The sequence below is a fragment of the Micromys minutus genome (genome assembly GCF_963924665.1).
Source record: "Micromys minutus genome assembly, chromosome: 16".
Taxonomy (NCBI): Eukaryota; Metazoa; Chordata; class Mammalia; order Rodentia; family Muridae; genus Micromys; species Micromys minutus.
This window is the reverse complement of record NC_137985.1, coordinates 48751421-48771626: the sequence shown is the minus strand read 5'-3', so window position 1 is coordinate 48771626 and position 20206 is coordinate 48751421. Positions and strand designations below refer to the sequence as shown.

The 20206-nt window shown below is 49.7% G+C and overlaps 1 protein-coding gene across 1 annotated transcript in view; it reads left to right on the top strand.

Moving 5' to 3' along the window:
- The window catches only part of CCDC33 (coiled-coil domain containing 33), a gene marked incomplete at both ends in the record, with an annotated part of 94653 nt that overhangs the window by 6258 nt on the left and 68189 nt on the right, over positions 1–20206 (top strand). Inside the window, 1 exon segment of the mRNA XM_080930603.1 lies at positions 14833–14996. Within this exon segment, the coding sequence (XP_080786729.1) occupies positions 14833–14996 (164 nt within the window).

Below are 20206 nucleotides of genomic sequence, written 5' to 3'. Positions count from 1 at the left end.
CCACATAGGGACTGGGCGGAGTCCCAGGCTCTCCCCTCAAGCTCCCGTGACAAGTGCCTCCAGCTTAAACACACTGTGCCCCAGGCAGCTGAGCCCTGCTAAAAGCTACCTGAGGTTTCCCTTTGTACCTCGATTTTCTTTTATTTCCAAGGAACAAAGGCACTGTCAAGGCGCTCTCAGAGAGTGCTGTCACCCACACAGGGAGGGGTGTAGCCTGTCTCTATGGTGGTGAAGCTGGGGCTGGCAGAGCAGGGGAGTACCCAGTTCTGGCCCAGGGGAGAATAGGGCATAGAGTATTTCCAACCCCTCCCCCAACACACACACAGACACACACACACACACACACACCAAGGGGAGGAGTCACTAGCCCCACAATGGCCTGTTGGCCACCTGCAGTGAAGCATTTCCTGTCCAATGAATCCTCAAGGGAGGATCCTAGGGTCCCACTCAGGGTGGCTCTCAGTAGTAGGGGTCCCTTATTTATGTCCCTTCACAAGCCTCTGCCTCTGCCGCCACACTGCCTGATCTTTAAGCAGTCTCTACAAGCCCTTGGGATCCTGTCATGGAGGCCCCTTCTTTATCAGCTTAGTGGACAGAGCAGGCACATGGATCAGAATGACTGGATGCAGGTTAAGCTTTGGTTTAGCAGCACCTTGTATAAGTTACAGGACATCTCGGCCTCTACTTCCCCGCCTGTGAAATAGGTGAGAACAACTCCCATGTCCACTACGCTGGGAAGGTCTGAGTGAAAGGGAAATGCATACAGTCCAGCATGCCCGGCAGCCACATTTAACAAAAGCTTGCTGTTCTAGCAACCCGTGCACAGGAGAACGAGGCGTAGTTCAGGCCTCTGGGTCTGCACCTAGGAAACGAGACTGCTCCTTCTTGCCTGGCTTGACTCCTGAAAGAGGAATGCTGTGGACTTGTAAGTCCCACTATCCCTGAGTCAGATACCACACTGCAGGGTAGAGAGGGCCAGTCTGGGTGCTAGTCTGGGAAGTGGCTCCATTAGCAGATTGTTGTAAGGGAACAGAGCAGATGGCCCTGCTGGCCCGCCTCCTCTCTGCCTCTCCCCTCTCCCAGAAGCAAGGACTAGTGATGACTCACACCTCCTGGGTGCCTGCAAGTGTGAGTATTTGTGTGTGTGTGTGTGTGTGTGTGTGTGAGAGAGAGAGAGAGAGAGAGAGAGAGAGAGAGAGAGAGAGAGACTGCATGTAGTGTATGTGAGAGAGACAGAGATAGCCAGAGTCAGAGATAGACACAGGGGTAGGGGAGAAAGGGAGAAAGACAGAAAGAGAGAGCAGAATCATTGAGGGAGGAGTCCTGTTGGGGGATATGGAGAGGAAGGGGGTACCTGCTTCTGAAGTCCTCTTAGCCAACTGAACCCCAGCTCCAGGAAAATGGGGACCCACCTGTAACCCCCAGCAATCCCCTTCACAGGTGTTTAGGTTCTCAGGAGCACACATGCACATAGTGCTTATATGTGTGCAAAAACACACCATGTTCTCTCCCAAAGACAAATTCATAAGAAGCACACACACACACACACACACACACACACACACACACACCTGGGAAGCACACATGCCCCCTTGCTTATCTCTGTACAGGACCCCAGAGCACAGTCTCTTCCAAATGAGTAGCATAGCTTAGGGACATGGCATGTGTGATGTATGAGGTGAGATTAAAGTGCTGTGTGAAACCAATATTTAATTCAACTCTGACAGCAGATGGAGGCAGGCAGCAGGGAAAGCTGACAGTCTGGATCTTATGGTCTCCATGATGGTTGGCCTACCAGGGGTCAGCACAGCCACCCTCAGCCTAGACTGGGTCTGCAGTCTCAGGGTCATCAGACACCAAGGCCAGCACATAAAGTAGTCCCTTTCCTGGGATAAGCCAAGTATGTATATGGGTGTCCTTTCCCCATCTCACTCCCACAGCCTCCCCTATGGTACTGTGGTCCAGCCTCACTTGATATAAGGTGACATCCACTCATCCATCCTTCCACCCACACATGCCTTGATTCTATTCTCTTTCCCAATCAGTAGACTGAGTTTCTGTGTGTCCAGACCTTGGGAAAATGCCTAGATAGCCACAGAGAGGAGATAGAAGGCACAAACAGTGACTTCCCAAAACCACAATATCTATGAGCAAACCCCAAGGCCTCAGATCACTGCAGAACTGCAGCTCTGGGAAGATTTAGAAGACTGTAGCATTTGAACCTCAGTTCCCAGATCCATCTGAACAGTTACAACTCAGATGGAGTCCCTGACCTCTTGGGCTCAAAGTCCTCAGCCAAACAATGAGCACAGTGATGTCTAGTGAAGAAACTATGGAGCTTGGATGAAAAGAAGGGTGGGGACTTATATGGAGTAAAGCCCTCCCCACAGATATCAGGCCGATGGGTGAGCCATGCAGGGTTCTGATGGAACTCTCAGAAAGAGCACTGTGTAGAGGCAGGCTATGGAGCCAGGAAAGAAACTGGCTGGTAAGAAAAACTAAGGAACTGTGGAGATACCGGGGGACGGAGAGGACATGGTATCTCCTGCAGGTTCTGGGATTTCTGTCATGAAATTTGCTCTGAGCCAGACTGACAAAGGCAGAGCCCATACCTCACTGGGCACCTACAAAACCACATTAGAGCATCACCTTGGTCTCAGGAGGAGGGCAGGGTGGCCTGACAGTACTCAGTTTTTGTGGAGGAAACTAAATCTTAGAGAAGCAAGGTCCCGCAGAGTCAGCATCAAAGCCAAGACGGAATCCTGGTCTCCACAGAATGTTCCAGACTTTCTGCTCTAGCAGTCAGCACCAGGGTAGGGGTGAGGGATGACTAACTCGAAATTTGCAAGCTCTTCCTCAGTCCCTTGGAAGGGGACCCTAATGCTTCATATCTTGACCCCTTGAACAAGGGCAGAAGGCAGTAGTTGGCTTCCTGGTGGCACCTTATGATATGATATAATTTATATGATATGATATAATTTATATGATATGATATGAAATGATATATAATATGATACCAAGACCAGCTAAGACAGGTTACCCAGTGTTCAGCTGACCGTCTCAGCAATGGACTGGGTGGTTTGGGATCAAGGCTGGAGTGTAGTTGGGGATGTCAGTGTGCAGAGTTCAGGACAGACTTTGTGGCTCCCTAGACTGGCTGATGAGACATAGAAGAAATATTGCATACAAATTCCCAGCACATGAGTAAAAAATGATGGTTTTACACCAGCAAGTACCACAGTCAGACTCTACGCTCAACCTGGAGCTCCAGTCGGCTGCCTCCTGCCCTGGGGGAGTCACATTACTTCCCTGGCCCTGGTTTCTCCCCTGTAGAGGGAGCATTAATGCCTCCCTCACAAGATGACTGTGAAGATTAAGAGAAATGCTGGCTTCCCTGCAGTCCAGAAGGCTTCTGGCTTCTTAGAGGAGACAGGATCCCCCAAAGTCCCTAAAACACAGCTTGGAAGGTCCCCTGGGTCCAGTCATGGAGGCACACCTGGCCCCTGCAGGGAGACAGTCTTAGTTCCTCCATGTGTCTGTTGGTCTCTGATTCTGAGCCAGGTCTGGCCTCTCAGAATCCCCATAGTGAGATTGCAAAGTCATTGGCTAAAGGAGGGGGCACAAACTGGTTTACCCTGGAAAGGCTAAGGAAACGGAAGATAACTTGTCCATGGAATCCTGAGAAATGACTCTAAAGACCTCTCAAAGGCCCAATCTGTAGGTGCCCAAGTTCTTTAAATGAAAATGACATGGTGTTCACATAGAACCTACACACATATTTCTGTATACTTTTATTATTATTGCTATTATTATTATCGTTACTACAATTACTACTACTTGTAGTAGTAGTAGTAGTATAGTAGTAGTAAGAGGTAGAGCCTATCTAGACATCCCAGGCTGCCTCCAAGCTTGTAATCCTCCTGTCTCAGCCTCCTAAATGTTTGGCTAACAGGAGGAGTATGCAGCTGCACCTGGCTCTATACACTTTAATTCATTTCTAGATTCCTAGCTAATGGAACGCAGACACATTGTACATTGTTGTACTGTGCTGTTTGGAGATTCATAGCAAAGAAAAGTCTATGCTCAGTTCAGATGCAGTTTTATTTTATTATTCTTGTGGTGCTAGAGATCAAACCTAGGCCTTGAGCATGCCAAGTATGCCAACCCTAGAAACTATTTGTACGTACATACATTCATACATACAAACATATAAACATACATACATACATGCATGCATGCATACATACATAGACGCATACATACATGCATACATACATACAAACAAACATGCATACATACATTAATACATACATACAAACGTACATACATACACATACATACACACATACATATATACATACATGGAGACAGACTGTATTGAGTCAGGGTAATGGAAAATTCTAGTTCTGCTGACCTTCAGCTGTGGGACTTTCACCTATGCAGCTTAATTTCTGGGTCATATGGATTGGGGAAGGTGTTCTGACAGAACTGAGAATCAATGTGAATCACATAAAGGCACACAGCAAGAGCTCGGGAAACTGGAAACTCAGAGGCCATATCCTAAACAGGACAGCTGGGGCAAAGGCATTGGCCCTGGGACATGTTGGTTTCTTTGGGGGAACTTGGAGACTACTGGAGAGGCTAAGATCTGGGGGCAGATGAGGATCTGGTCAATGGCTTCCCCTCCCCACCCCCAGCAGAAAGCTTGCCCCAAGCCACTGCAGGCTGAGGCCCTTGGGTAAGAATGGTGAGTGTAGACATTATTTTAATCTTCCTCTTAGAGCATAATTGCTTTCTGTCTCCTGGTGTTCCTGAAGAGACTTCCCTCCCGGCGAGATGGCTTTCTAGGTTCCTCTCTCTGCCAGGAGACAAGACAGCTGGGCCAGCTCCATGCTGCATTAACACACTGCAAATGTGATTTCATGGCCTCAAATGAGATTAGGGCCAAAGGCTCTGCTCTCTGGTGGAGGCAGCAGGCAGTGTGGGCAGTAGTAGCCAGTGCTGAGCTGGAGGTCTGAGAGAGCACCAGTCCAGGTCTAAGCTGCCTGAATGTGTGGCTTTCTATACTTGGAGCCCCTCAGACCTTCTGTTTCATCCTAGCTGCAGGACAGCCTTAAGTCTCGTCCTGGGATGGATGCTCAGGTTTCTACTGTCCCAGGTTACCTATAGGCATTTTAGTAAGGTAGGATGCTGGGATGAACACAAATTCTTCAGTGCGGCTTCAGTATCCTCCATGTAACCCAGTCTTGGTTTAAGCATGCTGTATCCTCCTTGAGTCACCATAAACTGCTAGGTTTATGCAGTGCTAGGGATAGAGCATTGTATACACTAGGCGAGCACTCGGCCAACTGAGATGCGCTCATAGCCCTAGTGTCCTTGTCTCTAAAATGAGAAGTACAAGATCTGGCATGGTGGTACACATTTATAATCCCAGAACTTGGGAGGCAGAGGCCATAGGCAGCACACGTTCAAGGCCAGCCTCGACTATGCAGGGAATTCTAGACCAGCCAGGGCTACACAGCAAGGACGTGTCTCAAAACAATAACAATCATTAATAAATAGGAACGCTAGAGAGGATTAGCCTATACAAGTTATTCACACTATTCTGAGACACACGAGGTATCCACTAAATGTTACGCACTCTTCCGAGATTTGCAGATGCTATCCACCCTTGTGGGGAAAGAGGTACCACACTAGAGGAACAGATGTTCCCATTCCGGCTAAAGCAGAAGAGGGGAGGAAGGCATTCCGTGGTGATGCTCCCCCCTCGCCAAGCACCTGCCTGATACAAACTTAGCTGTGCTGTGCTGGCCCCTGGGACAGAGCTTCGCCAGGCATGGTCCCTGCCCTCAAGGAAGACAAACTCTGTCCTAGAGTAGTAAATGGTGGCTGTGAGCTCTGGGAGGAGGTTGCCTATGAGTTGTGGGTCTGATGCCTTTATGTGGGGAAAGGAGTGGGAGGGTTTCAGGGAAGATTTGATGGTGGTCAGCTGTCTATGACTCCAGCTGTGGAGGGACCATTGAGCAGATAAAATGACATATATAAAATCTCCAAGGCTAAAGAGACCATTGGCTACTCAGAAGGGCCTGGAGCACAGTAGGGATGAAATGAGGAGAGACAGAAATTCTTGGGCCATGCAGATCAGACTGTTAGGAGAGTTGGGGCTGAGAAGGCACAGGCAGGCGTACACTGAAGACGGGTTGCTCAACAACAGCCTCATGCTCAGTAAATAGAGACCGTCCACCTTGGCAGGATACCTGCCACCTCTGCCCCTTCCTAATGGAAGGGAATAGCAGGCAGCTTCCTCTGTTACTCTTTATTCAATTGCTTGTTAACGAGTTATCGATTCTTTTAGAAGAAAAATGTTCAAAAGCCATGCTGCATCTTTAGCAAAGTGATTTATGAGTTGACAGTGGGGCCCGGGCTGCCTCAGATGAGAGCTCTGGTTACTCAACGCTGAGAAGAATCTTCCAACAGAGCAATCAATCAGGGTGCGTGCTAAGCAGATAGGAGCAGCTAACCAACATGTCACCCCCACGTCTGCTGGAGACAAAGCCAGGACCATGGGTGTGCTCTACCACATATACTGGTAGAAAGATGAGGGAAACCTTCTCTGGGGCCCCATTCTCCAGCCCTCTGCAGAAGTCAGCCAGCACAGCTGCTTAGCTGATGAGGCCACTGAGGTTTCCAAGGTCAAAGGGACTACAGCAGACCAGGGCTAAAGGTGAGCCCTACAGAATCCAAGGCATCATTTACTTCGTAGCTGAACTTTCTCCTGCTTACTTGCTACTGCTTGCTGTAACTGTACTGCGGACTAGAGGCTTCGAGAACAGGTGACCATGAAACATAGTCTCGGAGATTTCATAGACACATCCAGACAGCTCAGTATCTATTTACTGAGGTTCCCAAAGGTTTCCTTTGCATACCGAGGGACTGGGGAGAGGCAGAAGTAGTCTCCTGGACTACTACTGTTAACTGTGGCCAATGTGGCCAGTAGGTCACTGCCACTTGTGTCCACAGGGCTTGGCCAAAACTGGACTAAGACCACATTAATATTACTAGCCACAGCTCAGATGTCCTGATGCTACCAGCTTAGCCCAACGGACAGAATTCTGGATAGCCTTGGGTAGACAGACACAACCCACAGGCATCTCAAGGAAGCCCAACCTAAGTAGAAGCCAGTGTGGTCACAGCTGAGACTTGCCTACTGGGATACAGAGCAGGGTGGAAAAGAGGAAGAAAGGATGTGGGGTTCAAATGAGAGCCACCCACATCCTAAGTGACAATAGTGGAGACTCAAATTGCCTTGCAAGATGCTCGCCTGCCCTCTTGCCAGAACTGTTGAAGAGGAAGTGGGCAATTCTGTCGTCAGGTTCTTTGGTGAGAAGAAACCGGATATGCTACAAAGGGAACCAATAGTCCATCCTCCCCAAAGACAGCGAGCAGGACGAAGACAAGCTGGAACCAGGGATCCACCCTAGCAGGATGCTCCTAGCACAGTGTGAATGCAGGGACTAAAGCAAAGACCCAGACGACATTTTAATAGGCAATATGAACTGGTTTCACATCACCCTACTGAAGCTGTACTTGAAGCAAAAGAAAAGGCCAAAGATCTCCACAGAAACTCAAAGCCTCAGCTCCTGGGTGATGTGAGGTCAGGGCAACCCCGGGAGGTTTAGCCAGGTGGAATCAACACTGTCAGAGCTCAGGACCCTTTGCATGGTCTTCCTTCTTTCAGCCACCGAGGGAGCACCTACTGTATACACCAGCAGGGCTGGGAGAAATTAATGCTGTCAGGGAACTGCCCGAGTTGACAGCTGTCAAAATAAAAACCTAGAGAGGAATGGTGACACTGCTAAGCCCCAAGCCCTCTCTCCACAGGGATTAAACACAATGTAAGGCTGCCCCAAAGCCACACACACTAAGGGTGATGTTTTCATACACAAACGAGGCTGCTTTCCTCCTGAACCTCCTGGGAGGAGGGTCCTGAGAGAGACCCCACAGATAAGGAAACAGGGTGGTGGTGGGATCAGACCTGGGAACAGAACTGGATGGGTTAGGGTAGCTGGAGGAGGGTGTGGCGACCAAGCACCGAGTTGGAAGTATATGGCTAGCATCTGCAGACATCTGGTATTTCTCTAGCCTACGTCTGCTAAGGCAAAACCAAGCCCAAGCTCCACGGTGTGCACTCAGGCACTTTCTTTGTCTCACTCAACTCCTAGAGCGGCCCTGATTCCTCATCATATGAGGGAAGGAACCAAAACCCAGAGAGGTTAATATTTTACCTACAGCTGAGTGGTTTGCTCCAAAAAGCACACCACCTGTGTCTCCTGCCTCATCCAACCCTGCTGCTCAGCAGAAGGGGAAACAGATGGTAGGGAAGGCGGGTACTAAGGAGAGAAAGGGAGGTCTAGTTGGGGTCTCTAAGATGGAGAGACACAGTCCTGGGACTGGTACCGGTAGATTGCCCCTGGGGCTGGAGAGACACAAAGGAGGAACAGAGCCTGACTTTGAACCACATCTGTCTATTTGAGCTCTCTTGTTTCCCCTGCCTCTAACTGTCCTCTGCAAGCAGACGTGCATACAGACAATACACATAGAAATGCGATTCTTTTTTTAAAATGTATCACCAGCAATGTATAGTCCTTTCCCCATTTCATCCCCCATAGTCCTTCCACCTCTGAGAAGAAACCATCCCTTGAGTTTTGTAATGATTATTTTGTGTGCTGTATGCATGTGAACATTCACGGCGGGGGAGTTGTGCGCACAGGGTGGGCGTGCATGTCAGCACTCGTGCACATGGAAGCCAGAGGATAATGTCAGGTCTGTAAGGAAAAGATGACGGAGAACCAATGAAAGGAAAAGTCACTGAAAGGAAAAGTCACAGGGCACCAATGTTGTGAAAGGATGATGATCCGACTCACAGCACCAATGTTAGGGGAAGGATGAAGAGAGTGGGGGGCATATGGCCCATGGAGGTGCGGTGAGGCCTGGGGGCAAGGGAGATGCCTCTGGGGGGCTCATGTTGGGAATCCCTTCCCTGAGGGACCAGCCACACAACGGTATAGTACAGAATAGAGTTTATTCAGGTATTGAGAGAGTTAAGAGGGCGGTAGAGGCAGAGAGATAGAGAGAGAGGGAAGTAGAGGAGTAGAGGCCGGCCATGAGCACGTGGGAGAGAGGGGGAAGGGAAAGGGAAGAGGAAGGGTAGGAGTGGGAGAGTAAGGCTGCAAGAACACAAGAGCAAGAGAGGCCAAGAGAGAGAGGAGGGGGCAAGCAGCCCCTTTTATAGTGTCAGGTCACTGGGGCGGAGCGTACCTGGCTACTCCCAGGCAATTGAGGGGTGGGGTTTACAGAATCCCAACAAGGTCTCTTTGTCAGTCTCAGGGCAGAGGTGGGTTTCCTCACTGCACCCAGGCTTCACCACTGGCTAGGCTGGCGGGTGAGTTCAGGCTCCACCTACCACGGTTTCCAGTGCTGGCTACAGGTGTATACGGGCACACGCTCTGCTTTCTACACGGGAGCTAGGGATCTGAACTCAGGCTCCTGTGTTTACAAGGCAGGCACTTTACTGACTGAGGCATCTCCCCAGGCTGAAGACACCAAGTATCCAAAGAGGCTGGGTGATTATTTATAAAATTTCACCGCAACATCTCTGAGGGTGGTGATTGAGCCTTTCATGCAGTGATAGGAACAAGGAACCTGGCACACAGTGTGGTGAGCCGGTCACAGTCACTAGGAACAGGATTAGCAGGGACTGGTGACCAGGCAGTTCAGGGGAAAGGGAGGAGGGCACTGCATCTGTGTGACTGATTCTGTCCTGTGATGTCATACAGTGTTGCCTAGGTGATCCAGCTAAATGGAAAACTCTGTGCTTTTCCAGCACTGGGCAGAACAAGAATCACCCCATATCACCCTCCTGAGGCTGCCAGGAATCAGTTCCCTAACCCCCTGCTCAGCTGACCATGACCCAAATACTCCAAGGCACCTCCACCCACAAGATCTCTCACTTCTGAGAAGGATCCAGACTGTATCTTCCCACTCAGCGTCCCTTACCCAGTCCAGCCCCTAGAGCAGTGTGTGGCACCCACAAGACCACACTGATGGGTACAGACTCCAGGCACCTGGGCGTGCGGGCTAGAGAGGCCCATGACTGATCACCTGCTGGAACCCAGGGCTGACACTAACCCCAAGATTACTAAGTGAACGGTCTGCCCCCGAGAGGATGGGGCGACAGAAGACAAAGGTGAGGCTGGGGCAGAGTCCATAATGACCTTGTGATCTCTTCCTTGTCCTCTGATGGTGACAAGCGTGTTCCTTCCCTCGGCCTCAGTCACCGCTGTGGAGCGAGAGGTGGTGGTGGTTCTCTTCCGAGGCTCTCGGAGATAAAATGCAGTACCCCACGGTGGTGGTTGACTTGGCTCGCCCTTGCCTGAGAATCCACTGATGTTGCCCATCAGCTGCCATGCAGTCCTTTGCTGCAGGTGCGGATGTTCCCCTGCCCCTCCTCTCACCTCATCCTCCCTTGCCTTGAACACAGATCTTACGTTCTGCAAAGGGAGTCTGTGTTGACCACTGCTGGATGCCCCACACTTAGAACAGTTCACAGGACAGAGTATGTGCTCAATAAAGAATTGTGGGAGAATGGCCAGAACCTACCCAGAGGGGTCCAGAGCCAGGGATGTCAGCAGTTCAGCAGAAGGGCTCACATACCTCCCCATTTCATTTGGTGGCAAAACCAAACCTGCGTCTGTGTCTTTTACCTATAAGGACAGACCAGAGGCTATGGGTGCTTGCTAAGGTCGTCCCTCCACAATATCACATATTCATATTTCTTTGATGTGTGTGCATGTGTGTGTATATGTGTGTGTGCATGTACATGCATGTGTGCATGTGTGTGCATGTGCACAGAGGAGAGAGACATCAAGTGTCTTTGTCACTCCCCCTCATATTTTTTAAGTCAGGGTCTCTCACTCGAGCTCACTAATTGGCTAGGTTGGCTGCTGCCCAGTGAGCTCAAGAGCTAGAAAGTCCTGGTCCATCCGCTCCCAGTCCCAGCACAGGGGATGCAGAGTCGGGCTGCCCAGCCTTTATGTGGATGCTGTGGATCTGAGCTCTGCACCCTCCTCACTCTGTGCAAGCCCGGGCTGGTGCCCTGTGGTCAGCTCTGACCTTTCAGAGTATCTTGGGTTATGAGGCTGGAGGCAGAGAGCCTGTAGCAAATGTGGGGGTGTCAGCAGCATTTAGAGACCTGCCTCAGCTCTGCTTCCTGCCTCTGCCTTGGCCCAGTATCCCCTTCAGTGCCTCAACTGTTCTGTTTGCTGAAGTAACTTTTCTTTCTCTTTAAGATTTATTTAATTTTATGTACATTGGTGTTTTGCCTGCATGCATGTCTGTGTGACAGTGTCAGATTCTCTGGAACAGATAGCTTTCAGATTTTTACTCTTTATTTTCTTAAATTATTTTGATTACTACTGTATAATATAATATTATACTGCTGTATAATAATACAAGTCTGGCATATAGTAGGTGCTCAATAAAGTTGCACTGGCTAGAACTTTGCCCACTGAGTCATACTACCATAGTCAGCTTCCTCATTTTGTTTCTTTGGCCATTCCTCAGCTTGTAACTTTAAAAAAAAAATTGTGGTAACATTTCTAAATTTCAGTGCTGTAACTTCTGCCATTGTCAGTAAATCCTGAGGCTACTGGCCCTCGGGGTAAGCATAGTAACCCAGGAAGTGAGTCCAGGTAAAGAAGCAAGAAAAGAGTAGAGAGCTCTCAATACAAAGGGGCCTTACAGGCTATCCTCATGCCTAGGCTAGCCCTGTCATCAAAGCTAGGGTAGTGAAGTACTGTTTTTGTTATCAGCGATGGTGGAGGTGGCATGTGCTCATGAGTGTGTGTGTGTGTGTGTGTGTGTGTGTGTGTGTGTAGGTCACAGAATAACTTTTGGGAACTTGTGTTCTTCTTCTATCTTGTCCTGAAATAAGATCTCTTGTTGTTTTTGCCCATCCCACATGCCAAGGCGGTGACCCATGAGTTTCTAGAGTTCTCTCTTGTCTCCATCTTTTACCTTACCTCAACAGTGATAAGATTATAGACGTATGTCCCCTTCATCTGGCTTTTTATGCAGTCTATGGGATCCACCTCAACTTAGCAGGCTTATGCAGCAAGAACTTTTACCTGCTGAGCTGTTGCACTGGCCTGAAAGATTTTTTTTTAAGCCCAACACCCACCAGAGTCTAATAATTTGCCAGAATGGCATATCAGAGTCACCAGACCCTCTCAGAGCAAGGTCCCTCTGAAAGACTCAGCGTGGCCTCTCTAGCCGGTGTGCCTTCAGATGTGGACCCTTCTGGAAGAGAGATCTGGGCTTCATAGCTTCCCATGGCATAGCTTTCCAGGCTGCTGGGACTAGGGGACAGGATGGAAGAGGACTCTTGTTTCAGTCAGGGTCTCTGACAGAACCACCTGAATCCTGCCCCACCCCCACCCCCATGAGACTTGGCTTGTCTATGGCTCCTCCCCTCATACTTCCTCATACATCCAACAAGCAACGAGCATTCTGGGATTGCCACAGACATCTGCCGGCTAGCCCTGGCTTGTGAAGAACAAGTTGACTTGCATGGATGGGCAAGGCGTTGAGATCAGCAACTTTCAAGCCTGCCCAGGGCCCAAATCCTAAGGGGTGGCTGAAGGAACTCTGGAAATTGGCAGACTTTGAGCTGACCACTAGCCTGCTATCTATGGTCTGTAAGACTGTAGTCTGCTGATTTCTGCACCTTAGTCCCATTGCACGGGTGAGCAAGAGTGGGGCCCGAGAGCTGTGATGGCATAGAGCTCTGCTCTCATGGAAAAGGAGTTTCTCCCGGGTCAGAGCCTTCACTCCCATTTTTCTCCTCACTTTGTAACCTAGTATGTATAAGTATAGGAGTCAGTATAGGTATATAGATACCCTGTTCCTTCACAAATTCTTCGATGTGACTGGGGGCAGAGGCAGGCAGAGCACATTGGTCCTGATGCAGGGACCCATGAGGGAGGAAAGAGGCAAAGGTGAAGAAGTAGCCCTGCCTCACTGACAGTCCCTTCTATAACCCATACCTTGGGCCCAGCCTTTCAGGCCCTGGGCGCAGCCTGTCGATGGGGTCCATTCCTACAGGCTTCACCAGGAGGTACCTGACTAACATCTGGCCTCAAGCACACAAGTGAAGTACAAGCAGTTCCCACCCAACTCTCTCCAAGCTATGTTTCCTGTCTGTCCTGAGAGGGATGTATGGAGACAGGGGAGGAAGACATCTAATCTGTGGGCCTCGCAGAGGCCTGTTGGCCTCCAGAGCTGGAGTCAGGGAAACACTTAAACAACTGTCACACTAAGGGGCCCTCACTTCTGTACCCCCAGAGTGCCACAACAGGCTTGTGCCCTTGCAACAGCCAGGGTATTCTTCTGTTAGTACAGGGGACATGAGTTACATCTCCTAGACTAACTTAGTCACATCAAGCCCTGGAAAAGCTGAGTCATAAATCATTCTAGACATTTCCTCTGGTATGCAGGAAAATGTCTCTGGGAGGGAGCATCTCAGAACAGAACAGACAGAGGTGCTAAGACCTAGGTCTCCTGGCTGGTCAGCTGTTGTCATTCCTATACCAGAACAGGAAAACAAACCTGGGTGACCACTGGTTATGGCAGGACACACAGTGGGGTAGTACACTAGAAGGAAGTCCTCTGATCTAGGGGAGGCAGCAGTTTGTGAATGCTCCTCTCCTCCACTAGCAGGGCTCCCCTCCCTTCCCCCTACCCTTGCCATGTGTGTGTGTGGGGGGGGGGGAGGTAACTCTCATCAACACCTCTGCAGATGGTGACAGGCCCTGCTGAGTCCTGTTGGGGGAGGGAGCAGGTTCAATCCTCAGTCACAGGAAGAGAAGTCTCTCCAGAGCTGGCTTGTCTGGGGTTGGGAAGCCCTGTTCTCACCTCCTAATGAGACAACTTGTTAAGCAGGGACCACAGCCTGCAGCTAGTGAGGGATGGGACAGGGATGGAGGGTTTGAAGACTTCCGGAAAGAGCTGCCCAGACATGGAAATACCAGGACAAAGGCTGAGGTGGGGAAGAGCTGTGAGGGATGATTAAGGGAATTGTGGCTTCTGCTGTGGTCACCATGCAGTACCATGGTCCTGGAGAAAATGGCTTCCTAGGCTACTGTTCTGTAGTTGGGGAAGAAGGTGATGTTCCTGAGAAGAGTAGGTACTGGTCAGTCAGGCCTCTCCAGACGGTGGCTACTGGCCACATCCAGCCTCCTGCAGGCCAGACTATTTGTGAACACAGCTCAGCACAAAATCACGGACTTAACTGGAATGTGAACTTTGTATTTTCTAATCTTATCATTTTTATTTTATTTACTATTATTGTACATGTGTGGGTGAGTGCAAAAGCATGTGTGTGGAAATCAGAGAGAACATTTTTTCTAGAAGTCCGTTTGCTCTTCCCATCACTGGTTCCCAGAATCTGGCTCAGGTCATCAGGTTCACACAGCAAAGGTTGAGCCAACTCACGGACACGTTGCTTTGTAACGACGTCATGTGTAGCCCAGACTGGCCTCAAACTGGAGGAGCCAAGGATGACACTGAACTTCCTTCCAGCCCTTCTAAGGCTCCTGCCTCTTGACGGCTGGTGTGCACCACCATCACCTCCTTTTGTGAAATTTCTTCGTGATTTCTGTTTTGTTTTGTAAATTATACCATCAAAAGTGTGGACCTGCCTGGTAGAGGTTACCAGTAACAGTAAAGAGAAATGCTCCATTAGAGGAGTCCACTTAGCCCTGCCTCTCCCCACAGGGTTCTGAAGAACCACAGGACAGCCTGGATACCTCCCAGGACCCATATCCTGACACCAACTACCTGGCTCCCTGCAATAAGGAGACTGTCACAGTCACTCTGCATGGGGCTACCAACCTTCCTGCCTGCAAGGATGGCTCTGAACCGTGGCCCTACGTGGTGGTGTAAGTGTCTGGGGAAACGGAGGTAAGGGCTGGGGCTGGGGCTGCAAACAGAAACCATCTGATGGATATTTGGAAACTGAGCTCCTGTGCAAATGAGAGAGGCAAAAACTGGCCCTGTCCCCTGCTGGGTGGTAACTGCTGCCAGGTCTGAGCGGGACCTGACCTCACATTGACAAGGCCCTAGTCTGTAGTGCCTAGACTGTGTTCAGTGTGGGGGAGGGATGGTCAAGGCAAGTCTTACCAGCCTGGATCTGAGTCCCAGGGCATTTGAAGTTTGACTCCTGCGGGAGGGGGAGGAACTAGGGACACACAGTTAGAAAGAAGAGTGGGTGAGAGCTAGGAAAGCAAACAGAAAAGCTCAGAGGTGTTAATTACCCTTGTACTGGTCCTTGATATCCTGGTATGAACTGAACGCAGACCTGGTCATTTCCTTAACCCTGAAATGAACGCTCTGAAACGTGAGCCAGGGCGGGGATGGGCTCCTAGGCTTTCTCTGCAAACTGGCTTTCTGCCCACTTTCATCTTTACTACGCAGCTTTCTCAAGTCCTCCCTGTTACAGAGACTTTGGTCTGCCTGTCCTGGCTTTTGGGGCCTGAAGAAGTCATACTGCTTGCTGTTCATAACTACCTCCCTGTGGGCCCTCACCTCTTTCTAGCCATTTCTGTCATGGGGCTTTTAGTCCTTTAATGCAACACACATAAACCCAACTGCTCTTTGCGCATGCGCATTTGCCCTGGTGGATAGGGCCTGTCTTACCGTGTCTTCTGCCCATCTCGTGAGCCTCAGTTCTCCTCAAAGAGCATATGAGGCAACATGGTAGTCAGCCCTCTGGAGGTCAAACATTAGCACTGTACCAGAAAGGAGACTTTCTGACCTCTGCCACCTTCTGCCCTTCTTTCTGACACCTCCCTGCCTGCACTCTTGCCTGCCTCAGCTTCTTCCCACTGCTCAGTCCCTTTGGAGAACGGCCATCCCAGCCCTCATATGCACATACACTAAAACTTCACCTTCAAAGCATTCCTCCTCCAGGCAGCCCCCAGTGTACATCCCTTAGCCATGACAACCCTTATGTTTCTTGTCTGTCCCCAGGGCTGAGGCCGGGGTACCTCATACTCCATTTCTCCAGTGGTGCACCCAACATACTCACAGACAAATGGGCCCAAGGAAACAAAAGCCAGGCTACGATGGCAAGCAGCCCTCTCACAGACCCTCTCCCACAGAGAAAGGTGGCGTGGGGGCTCTGCTGGAGAACCGCAGGTGAAGGGCTTGCCCGGTTTCCCTAGAAAAACCTCACCAGCCCATTCTAGTTTCTTGTCCTTCCCTCTGCCAGCTCTGTTTCTGAACCAAGGAAGGACAGGTGGCAGAAAGCTAGCGTGGCGGGAGGCTGGTATCTATGGGGAAGTATCCCTCAGCTTCTTAGCCATTTCCATAAACCAATTATCACTGATCATCTCGGGAGACTGAAGCCCGGCTTGTCACCAACCCAGGCTGGGCTGTAAAGGGGAGGGTAGCTGGGTAGCTGTGTTGCTCCAAAGACCCCCTGCACCATCACCCTGTTGCTATGGGAACACACAAGGGAAGGAAGTCTAAGGAATATGAGCCCAGATAGGAGTGTCAAGAGCTGAGAACACCCAAGTCCCTCTAACCCAATGGCACAGCATGAAGGGTAGAAAGTGGGAGGCATGCATCCCTACTCCCCCTTTCATGATGGGAGCAGGGCCTGTGCCAGGCTACAGCCTGGTCCCAGAGCTCCAGGTTGAGCTGCCAGCAGCTCCAAGTGGTGCTAATGAGATGCAAATGAAAAGGAGAAGGGGAGGGATTCTGGGAAATGAAGGCCCAGCTGCCAGAACCCAGAGATGACTTTCAATGCAAACCCCAAGCCCCAGGTAGAAATCCCAGAGGGAGAACCAAGAATTCCCAAGACCTTAGAGCCCATCCCCCTCAACTCTCCAAAGAACTTGATGCCTTTCCAAGTCTGATTACTATACAGAACAAAGCAAGCAATAAAGAAGTCCACTAAAGCCTGCAGCAAAGAAGTCCACCAAAGCTCTTCCCTCATATGAATATTTCAATATGTTTCTTTTTAATTATAAACATTCAAATGTAAAATCCGAAACTGTTAAGATCTAGGAGTAAACAGTTTTCCCTAGGATCCTTACATTGGTCTTGGCAATGGTTTTTTTCTTTTAATTTGACATCAAAAGTATAAGCAACAAAAGCAAAATAAACAAGTGGGTGACAAGATGCCCGTACAGCAGAGGAAAACTGCCCCTGACATGAGGAAGCGAAATGGGTCTGAAACGTGTGCAAACTGCACATCTAATGAGGAGCCAATGCCCAGAGCATATGGAGAGTTTATAAATCTCAGGAATAGAAAATCAACTCTGTGCTTAAAAGGCCCTGCTGTGGTGGCACAGAACTTTAAACCCAGCAACAGGGAGCCAGAGGCAAGTAGATCTCAGAGAGTTTGGGCCAGCCCGCTCTGCAAAGCAAGTTCCAGGCAAACCAGGGATGCACAGTAAGACCCTGTGTAAAAAAAACCCAAAGAAATAAAATTCAAAATGGGCAAAGGGGGCTGGGAGTATATAGCTCAGTGGTAGAGTGCTTACCTAACATATGCCAATCCCTGTTTGATCCCCAAGCCCCACCACTATCAGCACACACACACACATACACACTTGTATACGAGCCATATGTAACGTCCTCTAACATGGAAGAAATTAGGCTAAGTGAGATAAGGACACATAACAACAAATACAGCATTGTCTCATTTAATGCGGAATATCATTGAACTCACAAAACAGAGCTAAAGGGTAGCACCAGGGTCTGAGGATGGAGAGGTCTGTCAGAGAGGTCAAACATTTAGCTACAAGATAGATACATTTGGGGATTTGCTATACAGTATGGCAACTTTAGTTAATTTTACACTATAGACTTGAAATGTGGTGACTCTTTAGCATCCCCACCACATAGACAAGAACAGACAACTGTGGAAGGGTGGATGTGTTAACTTGATTACCTGGTATCATTGATAGTAAGTACATCAAATCGTGGTATATACTTCAAATGTGTATTGCTTTTATTTTCCAATTATACATCAATAAGACCATAATACATATACATGCATGCATATGTAACTCTCCACTCTCCGAATTTTTACCCTGGCTCTGATGTCCCGAGTTTAGTCACCCAGCTTGGCTTACTCTGCTTCTCACGGCTATGTTGGCCCACCTCAAAGGGGATTCTGGGATCCTTGTTTCAGACCCCTGTCCTCTTTGGCTGTGTTGCCTTCCTGGCAGGCAGGTATGTAGCTGGGGTGGTAGTTGGGCAGGAAGCCCCAAACTACTCTTTTATCTGTTTCATTGGTGGGAGCCACAGAAGACTCAAGCTATTTCAGTCCTCAGTAGACACTACCCCCAGCCAGCTCAGGCACAGCCCCCTAGCCCAGCGGGTTCAGTGGTTTGTTTTATGGTTCTGCCGATCTCTGTCCAAGCCACCTTACAACCCTACCCACTACTCTGTGGTAGCAATTCTTTCTTGAGCCCCTCACAGGCTGCATCCTCTATGCCAAACAGTCTCCCGGTGGACCACTCACTGTCTTAGAGCCTTTTTTACTCTTGCCTTTCAGGATACCCTACTCTCACATTCTCTCTGGCTTAGCTCCTCATGTCTCCAACACAGCATTAGATGTTGGCCACCTCAGTTTCCTTCATGGCTACACCCTCCTAATATTCTTCATGTCTTCTTATTGCTTTCCTGCTCTCCTGAATCACATCCTGCCCTGTTCAATCCGTGTGTAAGAGAGACAAAGCCCTCCTCATCTCTTGAATATGACCACGGGTCTCCACCTCATGTAGGCCACTGTATTGTTTGCTCACCTGCCCTTGGTACATCCACTCTTCCACTTTTGCCAACCTCCTTCTGAGTCAGGTGTCCTTTTGCTACTCTTGCACCAAAGTACCAAAGCAACCCATGTCTCCCTGCTGTTCCAAGGATATCAAGAACTCCAGGCCTAGTGTGTCGAGTCCCCCCAACTTCTCAGCAGCATGACTCCTCCTTCTCTATCTTTGTTCCGGCTATAATGGACATCCCCCAGTTCTTTCAGAACTGTTCCCTCCTACTCCAAGCATTTGGATTTCTCTTCCAACATCCGCAAAAATGAGGCCCCTGATTTCCCAGGCCGGTATCTCCCCTTGCATCCTCCATTGGTCTATAGACTTCCACACTGTCTTTACGGAATTATTCACTCACTGTATATCAGGTCCCAATGACTCCATGACCAACCACCAGGTCTCTTGTTCACTGACTGTTCCCTATGACAAAATCCTGTGGAATGTAGGAAGCCAGAGGCTAATAATGATTGGATGGATGGATGGATAGATGCATGGATGGATGCAGGGTTGGATGGATGAATGGATGCATGCATACATGCATGGATAGGATTCTTTTCTCATTTGCTGTGAGGCATTGGGAAAGTTGCTTCACCTCTCTGTGCCTGAACACCTCATGTGGGAACATGTGAAGAGCCTTGGGTAATGCTGGCAGGTTTAATATAAGACACGGGGTAAGGGAGTCCTCAGCCAGCACTCACACTGGGCACCTGAGACCCAGAAGAAAAAGCCACAGGGCAGTGGAAAGAAGTCAAACTAGGGTCAGGAAGAGCCAGAGTCTGGCCCCCTGCCCCGATCTTCTGGTGTGACTGCCAAGCAGTTCCCCGGCTTCAAAGTCTCAGTCTTTCCACAGACATGCTATGAGCTTTGGCCTTCATGTTGGTACAAGTCTGATAGTTTGGCTTGTTCTCTATCCTGGAAACTCTGTTCGTTAGAGCCCTAGCTGTATTACACAAGGCAGACTCCACACCCAGGTCCGTTGGGTCAGTGCCCAGGCCCCAGACTCTCCTAACTTGTCCAGTGTCCAGCACCTATATTCCAGCCTGGCACACAGAGACCTGTCAGTTACAGCCCAGCAGGGACCAGGAAGGCAGTGGTCCTGACAGGTGGGGATACCCCAGTGGGCCGGATGGGGGAGCGCCAGGAGATAGCCTGCAGATTCTGACCCCTGGCCAAAGTCTGGGGAAGAACTGTCAGTTGGCAGCTGCTACCTTGGCTGCCTGCTGCCCCGTGCTAATGAATGGAGACAGAGCCAGCCTGGGTGGTTCCTCTGTGCATGTGGCCAGGCCTGCCTTAGCTAAGCTGAGGGTGAGAAGCAG